The sequence below is a fragment of the Haemaphysalis longicornis genome, unplaced genomic scaffold, assembly GCF_048455015.1.
Source record: "Haemaphysalis longicornis isolate Haplotype H1 unplaced genomic scaffold, Haemaphysalis longicornis Haplotype H1 scaffold_3, whole genome shotgun sequence".
Lineage (NCBI taxonomy): Eukaryota > Metazoa > Arthropoda > Arachnida > Ixodida > Ixodidae > Haemaphysalis > Haemaphysalis longicornis.
Genome location: NW_027526335.1, coordinates 186,290,528 through 186,304,055, shown reverse-complemented (window position 1 = coordinate 186,304,055; position 13,528 = coordinate 186,290,528). Strand labels below are relative to the sequence as shown.

Here is a 13,528-nt window from a genome sequence, read left to right as displayed (position 1 = left end):
GGGTATAACCCTTTGATGCCCAAAACTTTATTATTTTTCTTAAGAGTGTGAGATCTAAAAGGACTTCCGACATCACAAATATGAAGTCAGAAAGAAAATCTGGTTCTTTAGGACGGACACTAGGACACCCTGGGCACTGGCGCAAGTAAAGACAATAACGTAATGTTTTAATAACAGCGAAATTGCACAATTTCGGTTACCTGCCACTAGCCCAATGAGTCACCCGGGCTCGGTGCGAGTTGGCTCGCTTTAAACAATATTTTTGGTAAGCACATGGAAGTGCGTGCTGCTCTCTCCTCTAATTTTTGAAGGTCCAGGGTCCTTTGTCTGTCGATAGATGCTGAAAAAACCATAAAGTGCGAGAGAAAAAAAAAATATTGTTTGAGTTGTTGCTCCTGAGCAAAACTAGGCATCAAAGGGCTAAGGGTGCGGCCAATACACAGATAATTTTTAAATTTGAAGAGTGGCGGGGAAATTTTTTCGCAAAGTTCTGGGTACGGTTTTTACACAGGTGCAACCATTACACGAGTATATACCGTGCTCTTTCTATCAGTCCTTCTCCCGTTGACTGGCCTGAGCGAAGCTGGTAGAGTGTTGCTGCCCCTTGGTTGAGCTTTCCTTTCGCTCGTGGACGCTGCAGCAGCAGCAGCAGTGGCGGCAGCCTGCACAAGGTGAAGCAGCGCCACCAGCAGCAGCTCCCCGAGGTGGTGATGCCCAAGCGGGAGGTGGACGAGGACTGCATCCAGCTGCGCAGCCACCCGGGGGGAGGAGGGGTGGGGGGCTTCCTGGAAGGGGAGCGCCTCGTCAAGTGCACCACCCTGCCCACCCTCGGGGGACGCTCGCCCCTCCAGCCGGCCGCCCTGCACCTTGCGCCCAGCTCCTCCCAGCCGGAGCTCTACCGGTGGGTGGCACTGTTTGTTTTCGGGGGGGGGGGGTTTACGAGGCCCTTTGCTTCTTACCATGAGTGGTGAACTTTTGCTGCCTTTCCTCCTCTGGCCACTTTAGAAGACTGCAGCATCAGTCGTGGTGAAGCATCAACTTTCAGGGAAAGTTGAGTGGAAACACTGCAGGCAGGATGAAGCGGTACTTGCTTACAATGTTGCATGACTGCTTTGAGATTCAGGCCACAGTTTGGTGCGGTGCTCTTTCGAATGCGTTCACTCTGCCGTAACCCACTGGGGAGTTGCAATGCGTGAGAGTGAGAGTATTGGAAAAAGTGGGCAAAGTGTGAATTCTCCCTTTCCAAGTCTGGGAAGTTTCGGCCAGGTATTTAGAAAGAGTAGTGTCGCATACCGTCCGCTGTTTGTGCTCTTCTGGAGCTGTGACGGCCATTTTGTGCTCTGCTCCGAGGTTCCCCAAACCTCGCCCTTGTGTGCCACACTGTTCACACGACGAGTCAGTAATCAGCTAGAGAAGCAGGTTCAGCTTAATTTTTAATAACAGCAAAAGAGAAATGTATGGTAAAAAAGTTTTGGAGGACATCTATGTTTAGGTCTTAGGGGGGGGGATGCGATGTGATATAATAAGCATGCTAAGGAATTGGACGTCATTAAAGAGATACCATTTACAAAAACACATTATTCATGAAACTGCCCTATCTTCGCCCAAATAGTTCTGTATCTTCTCCTACTTGAACAACCATGCTGCCTGAGACAGTATGCACTTCTCCACACTGTCTGAAGAGTCGGCCCAGCTGACGTCACAACCTTTCATGTTTGTGAAGAAGCGCCGGAGCCGGACTAGAACGAGCGCACCACCCACCGCGGTGTGGGGTGCATACAAATAGGTATGGCGCATATCTATTTTTATGGTGCCCGCCGCGGTGGCTCAGTGGCTAAGGCGTTGTGCTGCTGAGCACGAGGACGTGGGTTCGATTCCCGACCGCGGCGTCCGCTGTTCTGATGGAGGCGAAAAGCAAAAACGGCTGTGTCTGCGAGATTTCGTCGCACGTCAAAGATCCCCAGGTGGTCAAAATTAATCCGGAGCTATCCACTACGGCGCACCTCGTCGTCTGTGTTGTGTCGGTGCATTAAATCGTACAATCAGTCAGGACGAGTGCGCCAATCGCCTCAGAGGTTTTCGGGCAAAGGATTGGCATTGCTTTTCTCGTACCATTTTCGCTTGAGCTCGATACTGCCAGGAAGCCAAAGACGACGCAGTGGTCTTGAAGGAAAAAACAACTTTATTGGAGCCAACTTGTGCTCCCCTAACAACTCAAAGAATACACAGGCGGCGAAGCAGCTGTCAACAAAGTGACGCGCGCAGGCGAGTGTCGACGAAAGGAATACCGTGGCGTCTGCTTCGCCGGCATTTGTCTCTCGGCGTGAGTGTTTCTCGAATTGTCAAATCGCATCCAGAACCCTAGATCGAAGAAGATTATTCTAGGCAGGTGCCGTTAGTTCAAAACACTCTCCCTATCAAAGCAGATAACACGTGTGGCATAAAGAATGGAACATGTGCTTCATTTGGCCCATGGATAACACAGATAACACAGCCCAGCACAGCCGGTCGGCAAAAACAAAACATAAACAAACCCAATGCATGGTTCGCAGCAATACGATGTTGGCAGTGCAGTCTTACAAACTCTTCCATGGTCGCATCACCGTCATCCACACACACAAACTTGCCAGCTGTTGATCTGGCAGTGGCGTCTGGAAATTCCAACAGCTTGCTCCACACTTTGATACTCTTATCTCTTCCCACTCCCAAAGGTGACTCACATGTGCTCACTGCTCCCTACCTCGCCTTTGCAGGGAGTACTGCCGTCCGACTGTGTATGTGGCCGCGGCCAGCAGCCTGGCACAGCCTGCCTACCTGCCACAGCAGGCGCCCCAAAAGTACGTGCTAGCGGCGGGTGGGTTCCTGGCCCCGCCCCTGGCCCCGCCACCCGCCCACCACCACAGCCGGGGCCCGGCCCCCGCCACAGCCACCCTGGCAGCCGTTCCCTACACGACCCACCCGCTGCCCGCCCACCTGCAACCCGCAGGGGGGCCCCAAGGGGCCGCCACTGCCGCCCCCGCTTTTCCCGCCGCCCCCACGGCCGCGGTGGCGCCCTACGGCTACGGCCTGAACCCGCTCAGCCCTGGCAAGCCCCAATACCAGCACGTGTACCAGATGTTCGGCGAGTGAGTGGAACCGAGGAGCAGGCCGACGCCCGGCAAGGAGCCTGCGGCCGAGCAACGGCGACGGTCAACTCGACCCAGAGCTCGCTTTCATCGTCAGTTGCTAGGCGAGGCAGAACTGCCTCGACAGACTGTGTGTGCGGACTTGACTTGTGTGTGACAGGAACTAGTTTCCCAGCAGCAGCATCATGTCGTGCACTTTGATCGACTACTCCGCACTGAGGCTTGGCTTTGGTTACGCGCACCTCTTTTTTTTTTTTTTTTTTTTTTTTTTTTTTTTTTTTTTTTGTGGGGGAGGGAGGTGCACCCCTTTTTGTTGGCACTCGCTCAGGTGGGGCGCTCGGGTTTGTCTAGTGCTGGGCGGGTGGCCACCTTTGTGTTACTTGCGGCCCCCAGGGCTGGTGCCCGTCGGATATTCACCCCCTGTTACCGTGCCTAGCTTCTTACGAAGGCACCTGTCATCCTCCCAAGGGTTGTGGGGTTAGGGGTCGTCTTTTCTGTCTACCTTTGTACCACGGGTATCGCACCTGCACCGCACATGATGGACGTGCACTCTTAGTCAAAGCGACGCATTGTAGCGGTTTTGCAGTTGTAGTTTTCTTTGTTATTTTTTTTTTCTACATTACTTTCAGTGCAGAAACTGTCTCTGTAGCAGTTAACCCTACTGCTCGCAATTTCGCGAAGATTGTTCTGTCTGTGTGATGGTCCTGTGTCCCGTATCTTCTTTGTGCTTTTGCTTGTGTTTGAGCAGTGTGATGATTGTTCTTCATGTGGATCGGTTTGTTGTGATATTTTAGCACCAGGCCCCTCTGTGACAGCGTGTGTGTTGTGTGTTTTTGCTGCTGGGTTTTGGCACACTTGAAGCGCGTGCGCTACTGCGAGGACATGTTTTTACGGAGGGCTTAGAAACGGAAGAAAATGCCGACGGTCGTCGCTGCAACCTGCGCGGCTCTTGCCAGGCGGTCGTGCCTTCTCATTGGCCGAAACGGCTTCGATCGAAACCTCGAGAAGCCAGCGTGCTTTGTTGTGCATTTTTGTAGGGGTGTCTTAACGTCTCGTGTAAGATTTAAAGAAAAAAAGGTCAGTGGAGCACTTCTTAAGGTTAAAACGTTGCACGGAATGTGTCAAGTGTTGTCTGAGCCATGTGAGCTTACGAGATGCCCAGTTGTTTGTAGGCATAGGCAACTGCTGTCCTAGTGTCTACAAAGGCGGGGTTGACATTTACGGCTGCTCCGAGAGTTGAACCGAAGCCGAAAGACGAAGCAAACCGCCTACCGTTGTGAACAATAGATATTGCGACAACGACCGTCGCGCCGCTTGCCACTAACATGCCCGAAAGGCGTTTGTCTAGTAGTGTTAGATAGGGGTAGTTAGGAGAGAGCCCAATGCATTTTTTGGCAGATCTACAATGCCTTCTTCCCCCAACCCTTTTCCACAGCCCCCGTTTACCAGTGTTCTGTAATTCCGCCTCCCATGCCACCGTGTGAAAATGAACGTCGTGTGCCTTTTCTCCCCGCTTTGGCCTCTCGGCAGACGTCGGACGCAGTTCCTGCAAGGGCGCAAGGAATTTTGACTATATCCATCTCTTCTATGTGTATAGACCAGCCAGATGTATTTTTGTGAAGTGCCTCTCAGCCTCTGCTGTAGCGCTAGACTTAGCGAGACGCAACGTGGTTTTCTCGGGTCACCCCTAGATCTGCACTGGAGTAGGGTGCCGTCTTTCGGCCGGTGTGTATTGTTCACTCGGGCTGAGCACATCTCTCGTGCCACAAAGTGTTGAGGGCGTTCGGAACAGGGTTACAGGGTTCTGGCTTCAGTTGTGTAATTTCGCTCCCATTTTTGCGTCGGATTGCGTCGTTGGATTGCTTCATCAGGGGAATGCGGGCGGACACTTCCAACAAACTGTCGAATAAGTTTATTTGCACTTAGTGGTGGGTGTCCAAAAGTCTTTGCCCCCTCTTGAGCAGTTTGCTAGGTGCAGTTCTTTGTAATGCATTTGTTTCGTAGCGTTGTAAAGTGTTTTCACGCGTTCCTGCGTTTCGTGCATAAGTTTTTTTTTGTTTCGACAGGACCTCTGATCGGTTGTCGAGATGAGTGTCGCCACTGTGTGTTAGGCCTTGCAAGGCTGGAAAATTTGCATGTTGTTTTTTGTTTTCCATGTGGGAGCCTTGCGATTAATTGCTCCACCTAGTTGAGCACCTGTAATGCATTGAGCTTCGCGAGGTCCATTTCAGCCTATATATATATATATATACCAATCGATGTTTTGTCATTTTGTGATCTCGTCGCTGCCTCTGGGCGAACAGGCGTTTGTCGCCGCGCACCAGCATCGGCCACGTATGAGCTTTGCACATTGCGGCGTCAACTTCTACCCTGAGTTAATCGTTCCGTTTCAAGTGTGGGGAGCATCCCTTGTTTTGTAGTGATCCTTTTTGTGGTGCAGTGTGTGACACTAGGATACGACCGGCTGTTCGTGTATTCAGTTTGATTGAAGGCCAAGACAACATCCCGAGGTGTAATTTAGTTGCGCGAAGCGCGGCATGGGAATAGTTGAAGGCTGTGGACGACGGTGTGTGGGTAGTGGCCACTAGAGGAAAGGTGTGGAAGTTGGGCACGCGAGATGCCGCGCTCGTGATAGCGACGGAAGGCGTAGTGGCTCAGAACTGGTGGTGGACTTTTCAAACGCAGTACAATTTTGTGTTTTTTCATTTTTCGTTCGTTCTTCAAACAGGCCTTTGTAATTGCCGAGGGTGTCGCGGCCCCAGCGGAGCTTAATAAGGAAAGAAGGGCCTTGTGAGCCGTTTTCCGCCTTTTTGAGTGTGTTGCTTGTGTTATGTGATTCTTCTAAATGCTTCCTCCTTTTTTTGTCATGGTCACATTGCATCGAGAAGTGAGATAGAGAGAGAGCCGTGTTGTTCAACCCCTCATGTTTTGTTTCCTTTTCTTTTCCCACGAACGCTGCTTTCGTACCACAGACTGTACAGTCCAGATGGAGGGAGGCTTTTGAGTGGACGCATTCTTGCCTTAATGTATTAGCGATTTTTTGGGGGGCTTTTGGTTTCATGATTTATCGTCCACCCAGAAAGAGCTTCACCATATCACCCTCTTCGTTCTTTCTTCACCTTGCCTTGCCTGCACGTCTGCCTTTCCTGTCGCATTCGTTGCCCACGACAAAATGACCGGGAGTCACGGCTTCCCGGATGGTGATAAGAGGTGGCACAGTATCATCCTTTTTTTTTTCTTCTTTTTTTTTCTTCTTTTTTTTTCCTTATCATGTAATTGTGCATTAGGCCTCTGTATCTGCATTTGTGATGCGTGTATATATTACTATGTGCATGTGTTTGTGCGCACTACGTGCGGTTAGGCTTAACAGCCGAAAGTGGGAGAGGGGGGAGCTTGCATATATATTATATTATCTATATTGTACATAAGAGGGCAGAAGGCACGCCAGGTATAACACACACACACACACATTACACCATAGTAACACTGTTGGGCCACGCGTCTTATTATATGGGAGGTCTCTTGCATTTGACCGCTTCAAAAAGCAAAGTATAGACGAAGATCACTAGCGGGGGTGGTTTGGGGGAAAAACTTTCGGGGTAGGGTGGGTTTGGTCTGGCAAAGGGATGCTCGGATGTTTTTTCTGTCGTTTTACTCTTAGATTGTTCTCAAGCGAAGCTTAGAAGGTAGCGCACCACCGTCATGGAGATGCTGTTGTGTAGTGAATGTACTGTCAGATTAGCGTGCACACACCACACAGATTGTTGGCGAATGAATTGCGTGCAAGGTCGGAGCGAGGGTAGAAGTTTTGCGAGTGCGGCGACTTTGTGGTGCTTTTGTGGTTTGCAATGGCGGTGGTAGGGCTGGTAGGGAAAGGCGTCGAATCACGAGTTGAAGCAGAGCTCAACTTTGCTTGCGGGAGTTTTTTTTTTCTTCATCTCCTTACATCTATTCTTATTCTGTGTATTGAATATGTATGTATCGCTAGTCTTGAAAGGAAACGACAAAAAAAAAAGTGGTAACCAGCTTTCTTTGGAAAAAAAAAAACAACCCCCTTGTTTAGTTTTGTTCAGTTTTTTCAGGCTCTTGTCTTTTTCTGTTGCGCTGAATTTGACACCTCTTTATATTTTTTTTTACTCACAGTTCCGCCGTTGTTTGCCTACACAGTTGGTTTTTTTGGAGTTTTTTTTTTTTTTCCTCTCCTTTTTAATCATTGGCCCCAGTGGCGTTTTGGAGCCACACCGAGTGGTTTTTTGTGTGCGGTTTTCGTGCGGCGTGCTGTTTTTGTTGTGGGGACAGTGACTGTATACCGCGGGGTGGGTTTTGGGCGGGTAAACTGACTACCAATGTTTGTGTACAAGCTTTTGACGTTTAGCATCTATTACGGCTCGCTAAAAAAAGAAAAAAGAGGTCGACTAGTGTGGTAGCGACGTAGTTGTTGTTCTCTGTTCCTTTACGACGTTCTCTGCTCTTCTTCTTCTTCCCGGCTCGGGCACATGTGTGTATGTGTGCGTCGTGTGTTTTTAGCAGCGCTGACTACTTTGTACGCTCTCGTGTTTTTTGCTTCTCCATTGCGGGGCTCTGACTTGCAGGCGTAAGATGCACTCTGTCTTTTTTGTTTTTGCTTAGAGTTCTGGGTGTTTACGAGAAGTACGTAATAGTTTAGTAGGATTCACACGCTTGCTTTGATTCTGTCCCACCCCTGTGTGTGTATTGCGTGGGTACTGGCCAGAAGCCTGTTCGCTATTAAAGAATCGAAGAACTGGTTGACTTCCTGCGTCTTCTTGATGTCCTGTGTCAGCATGACCTTTCTTCCACTACAGATGGAAGAAGCTATCTTCTGCTGAAAGGGCCTTAGTTCAGCCCCTTATTTTTATTTTTATATCTTCAATGCCCAGTGCGTGTTAGTTACAGAGGGGAAAGGTGTTTTAGAAACAGTTGTGAATGCACCAGCAGCGGCAAAAACACAGTAGTAAACATCAAAATCGAAAATGCGAGTCAATACGAAACATTGGAACTTAAATGCGTTTATCCAGGAACAAAGGTGATTTTCAGTGGCGGCCTTGAATAAAGAGACCTCGATCGAGCTCGTTATTGAAGGTTGTGGGTGATTCCATTGGTTAAGGGTTTTCGGAATGAGGGAGGCGAAAAATAGGTTAGTGTTAGTGCAGAACGTTTACTTTGGTGGCCAAAGCAGGATGGCAAGTATGACTGTGCAGAAAGATGTTCAGTTTTGAGATGTGCATTGAAGGGATAAATTTCGTGAAATGCTGGAATTCTGGCAATTTTTCTGTGTAGAGCTAAATTAGGAAGGTTCACGGCGGATTTCATAGCTGAAACACTAGACGTATTAGTGTTGTTAAAATAACGCTCACAAAATGGTTTTGCACCGATTCTAAGATGTTGAGAAACAAAATCGCGATGAGAGTCCCATATTAAGCACATGTGTTCAGGTTCAGGAGTTTTGTATGGCAGCAAATTCAGGATGTGACTGTGCCATAAAAAATTACGTTGCAAATATCCAAGCATGCGGTTAGTGTTCTTAATATAATTTACATCAACATGCCGACAGGAGTTGGTGATAATGGGAATACCTGAATATTGATAAGCGTAATTATACGTTTAGTACCTTGAATATAGTAGTGATAACAGTTATCAGCTTGTCAAGAAAATCTAAGGGCACTTGCTATCACATCAAACTCTTTTTGCCATGCCCTGTGGTAGGTAGAAACATAATTGATGTCGGTCTGCTGTAATGAAGTGTCAAAATTGGCAGTGATTCTAGCATAAATAACGCAGTCATCTGTGGGCAACGATACTTGAATAAATTGCAGAAGGTAATCAATGTAAATTAAGAAGAGCACGGGATGAAGCACAAACCCCCGTTGTATACCAGATGTTACAATACAAAGTGGTGATTCAAAGTCGGAAGCTGTTATGAACTGGTTTCCGCTAGAGAAAAATTTGCCATCAGAGAAAGAAGGTTAGGGTCTAATTCAAACAAAAGAGCTGATGATAATGATTACTCCCTCGATGGGCCATAACACGTGCCCACTAAGGTAAATTGGCCAGTCTGTTACTGCATTCTGGTTGGAGCTGGGGAAGAGAGGGAAGGTTAATGGATGTTGCGCCTTCTTCATCTGGATGGGATAAGTAGGCCTCAGTCCAGGTTCCCTAGGACCTCAGCGCTGGCCGCTGCACGGGTGACCAGATAAATCTGGTCAGCGCTGTGGACAACCTAATAGTACTCGAATCAATTACAGCAGGTAAATCGTTACTGTAAATGGAGAAAGCAGGGGATGAAGCACAGACCCCTGTGGTATACGAGATGTTACAAAGTGGTGACTCAAAGTCGCCACTCCCATGAGGTCGCGGGTTTGATTGCCGACACTTGAGCTCGTTAAAATGTGTTCTCTCTCTCCCGGCAGCGGCGGCCGCTTTCCTGGTGGAGGCGAAAAGCAAAAGCGCCCGTGTGTACGATATTTCGGCGCACGTTATAGATCCCCAGGTGGCCAAAATTAATCCGGAGCCCTCCACTATGGCGCGCCTCTTTGTCTGCATTGCCTCGGCGCGTTAAACCCTACAATCAAAGACGCCACTCCATGCTGACTGGATTTCTCTGTTCACCAGTGCAATGGCCACCACTAGAGTCCAAGGGTACCTGTACTGAGGCCAGCTTATCCCACCCAGCGAAGGCTCAACATCTGTTATCCTTCCCTCTCTTTCCCAGCTCGAACCAGAATGTATGCCCTCCCGGTACTCAAGAGAATGGTGTGGGTGTATAAAAGGCAGGGTGTGTTGGCAAGCCCACATTGTGTTAGGTTGGCGGTTGTGGAGTTTGGCCATGGACGGCCGTTCGTTTATTTCTTTTTACAGCGAAGCTGTTTATGGTGAGGCTCCAGCAGATTGTCTTCGGCGGTAGACGAAGGAATGAAAAAAAATTAAGGCCCCAGTCAGGCCTACGGCCACCAGGGGGCTGACACAGGCGGACGCGCCTCGTTTCGGCTCTCGCTTTCCGACTCAGCATCGGCGGATCTACGCTGCATTCGCCAAAAGGACCACCACTAGCGAATGTTCAGCATCACCAGGGACCATCTGATACCAGGGTGAGCCACAACAGGCCTGCCAAACCCATTTTGTCGGCCTCGACAACTTGGCCACCACGCCGGTTTCGCTGGGCCTGCTTTGTAGGCCTAGCCACCGCCACTCGTCGCAGCAACGCCGGCTCACCGCACGATGAGCCAAGAGCCCCCACCCTCGCCGCCGCAAGCCAACAGCATGGAAACGGACTCTTCGGACGAGAATACACGCGGCTCCGCCAACCCTTGAATCACCGTACTGCGTAAAAGAAGCAAGAAGCAAGGCAAAAACGCGTCGCCCTCGACACAAGATGCCGTCCAGCGACCGACGACATCGGCACCGCGCTCCGCCACCACCTCCCCGCGTGCCCGAAAACAATTACACGATCGTCTACCGGCCCAGAGAAGGACTCCATGTAGCTTCCCTGACGACCCAATTACTCACCGCGGCCTTTGCAGAGAAGTGCAACCTCCGCCTCCCAGAATTCTTCCGAAAAGTGACTCATCTGCTCCAACCCGTTCAGAACGTGCTCGTCGCCAGCACAGCCGACCTGGACCTTGCAATCGTGCTCAGCGAAATCGAAAGCCTGCAACACGCCAACCGCCTACTCGAGTTCTCCGCATATATGAAGCCACCCCCTGGCTCCAGCCGCGGGGTAATTCACGGTAATTGATTGATTGATCAAACTTTATTATACGAAAGAGTGAGCCCCCTCCGGTGGGGGGGACCCGTCGATGGGAGCGGAGCCTCATTCCCAGGCCCCGTACCGGGCTAGCAACTCCCGCCCACGGGCCGCTAGGCTCACGTGGACGTTTGTGGAGGGGCTGAGCCGAAGGATCTCCCATCGCTCATTAAGGGGAAGGGGGGAAGGGGAGGGTGTGTCGGGCAGGGCCGTACCCAGAGGGGGGGTTTGGGGGTTCGAACCCCTCCCGAAATCTTTTCCAGGCAGCGCGTAAGCAATACTTCCTGCTGCTTTCGGCAAAACTACCCCCTTCCCGAAACCCATAACCCCCTCCGAAAAAATTTTCTGGCTACGGCCGTGGTGTCGGGTATTGGTGCCTTTAGTGCGGTGCACTCTAGGATGACGTGTTTTAACGTTCCTTTGCTAGTGTTGCAGAACGGGCACAGCTCGGAGTATTGGTGCGGATACATCTTATGTAGTAGTGTTGGGTGGGCCAGAGACCCTGCCTGTATTCCGCGTATTATCGTCTGGTCCCTGCGGGTGAGGGAGTGATGAGGCTCAGGTAGCGTTTGTCTATTTTCCCTGTACATTGTAATGATATCTTTATACGCAGTGATTGGTGTCAATGAGTCGACCCCCGTCTCCTCCACTTCCCGGCGGGACATGTCTCGGGCGTAATAGTCGACGATGTTGTTGCCGACCAGGGAGGAGTGCGCGGGGGTCCAAATCAGTTCGACCTCGTTGTCTGGTGTTTTGTGCCGTTTGAGGACGCGTGCCGCCTCGGAGGAGATCAACCCCCCGCGGTAGTTCGAGTAGGCCTTCTTGCTGTCTGTCACGACGTGCGTCGCCCCGGGTTGGATTAGTGCCAATGCAATCGCCATCTCTTCAGCGTTTGTTGCGTTTCTTGTCCTCGTGGACGCCACGGCGACGAGCCTGTCTCTTGTTGTTACTGCCAAAGCGGCCTTGTCGCTTCCCTTGACCAGGGCGGCGTCGACGTACATGACATTGGGGTTGCCTTCCAAGCGCGTTTCCAAAGCCTTGGCGCGCGCTTTTCTCCTGTCGTCATCCTCCCCCGGCGCCATGTTGCGTGGGAGGGGTTTTGTGTTGATCTTGTCTCTCCAATGTTCGGGGACGCGGCCGGACGTTTGCACCGGTTCGGGCCTCCATCCGATCTTTTCCAGTATCCTCCTCCCGTGTTCGGACCCGCTGAGTCGCATCCAGTGATTTCCCTACACCCCCCCTAGGGGGTGTGTAGACCCCCCCTAGTTTTTCTGGACACCCCCCCTTGAATCCCCAAATTTCACTCTGTCAGTCCTTGTATGGACTTTTTTCAGTATCGATCTGCACATGCGCGGGCTGCCCGTCTGCTGTTCTTGGCAGTAGCCTCGGGCAAAATAAACAAAAGTGCGCCCCCCGAGCTTGCTGTTAGCGTTGCACGTATTAATTTTCTGTTTTTCGACAGCTCGTGGCAAGTTCGTATGTGCACACAAAAAAGGCTTTCAAAGGAAAGGGGCAAAGTGGTTTGAGGCTGACCACGCTGCGAGCACATTGCTACCAGCCAGGGAGTAGCGAAAAGCGCTACGGAAGCTAATCATGGCGTTTTAATAAATCGGGAGCGTACAATCGGTACCTGATTTATAAGTGCTGCATAATTCGTGTACTACCTAAACATTGTTTCAAGAACTCAAATTTCGTCACTGGCCCTGGTAACAAGTTCGAAAATGTCCTTATACGTTGAAAAATGGCGAGAAATTTAAAAACAAAAAACTGAATACGGACTTTTCATGGTAAAAAATGAATTTCTCTAATTTTTTCTCTTAGATTGAATAGAAAGCACCGCCTGTCAGGTGTATATGTATATATATATATATATATTGTTACGTAGAGGAATACGTAAAAATGAAGGTGTATTTCACACACACAAAGAAGGGAGCACCGCGTTGGACCTAGCCCGAACCTCTTCTTCCTCACAGCTGAGCCCCAGCACATGTCCGTAATGCGTGGGGCTATGTACTAACATTTCCTTCTTTAACTACTGACACACTGTAACATAACCCCCGCGGCAAAAAGCGCCGTCTCGGTGCTTCCTAGGGCGATGTTGTGGGAGGGCGATGGTACGGCTTGAGGCGGGAAACGTGGACAATGTCTGTTTTGCCGCTTCCAAGGTGGTAAGTTGGCGAAGGGGCGGCTTGGGAGATTTCATAGGTGACTGGAGTCACTTGACGGACCACATGGTAGGGTCCCGTGTAAGGGAACAGCAGTTTTTCAGAGAGCCCCACGCGGCGGGACGGCGACCACAGAAGAACAAGAGACCCAGGTGAGAACTGCCGGTCTCGGTGGCGGGAATCGTAAAGCGCCTTTTGGGAAAACTGCGATGAGCAGAGGCGAGAGCGGGCAACTTGTCGAGCATGGTCGGCACGGTCAACTGCGGCTCGAGCATATTCCGAAGTTGGAACTGAAGGCGGCAAGAGAGTGTCCAGTGGCAAAACAGGCTCGCGACCGTAGAGCAGGTAAAAGGGAGAATATCCAGCGGTGTCGTGACGGGACGAATTGTACGCAAATGTAACGTACGGTAACGCCACGTCCCAATCCCGATGGTCGTCGGAGACATACATTGAGAGCATGTCGGTAAGTGTTCTAT

General features: G+C 50.4%; 1 protein-coding gene across 8 annotated transcripts in view; it reads left to right on the top strand.

Annotated features, from left to right (window-relative positions):
• The window catches only part of Hipk (Homeodomain interacting protein kinase), a 72,013-nt gene extending 64,118 nt beyond the window's left edge, over positions 1-7,895 (top strand). For 6 of the 8 annotated variants that reach the window (XM_077704924.1, XM_077704920.1, XM_077704917.1 and 3 more), the window contains 2 exons: positions 641-901; positions 2,754-7,895. In XM_077704924.1, coding sequence (XP_077561050.1) covers positions 641-901; positions 2,754-3,129 — 637 coding nt within the window. In that variant the 3' untranslated portion in view covers positions 3,130-7,895. The remainder of the gene's footprint in view (positions 1-640; positions 902-2,753) is intronic. The other 2 variants (XM_077704923.1, XM_077704921.1) reach the window with 2 other exon arrangements.
• The last annotated feature ends 5,633 nt before the right edge of the window (positions 7,896-13,528 follow it).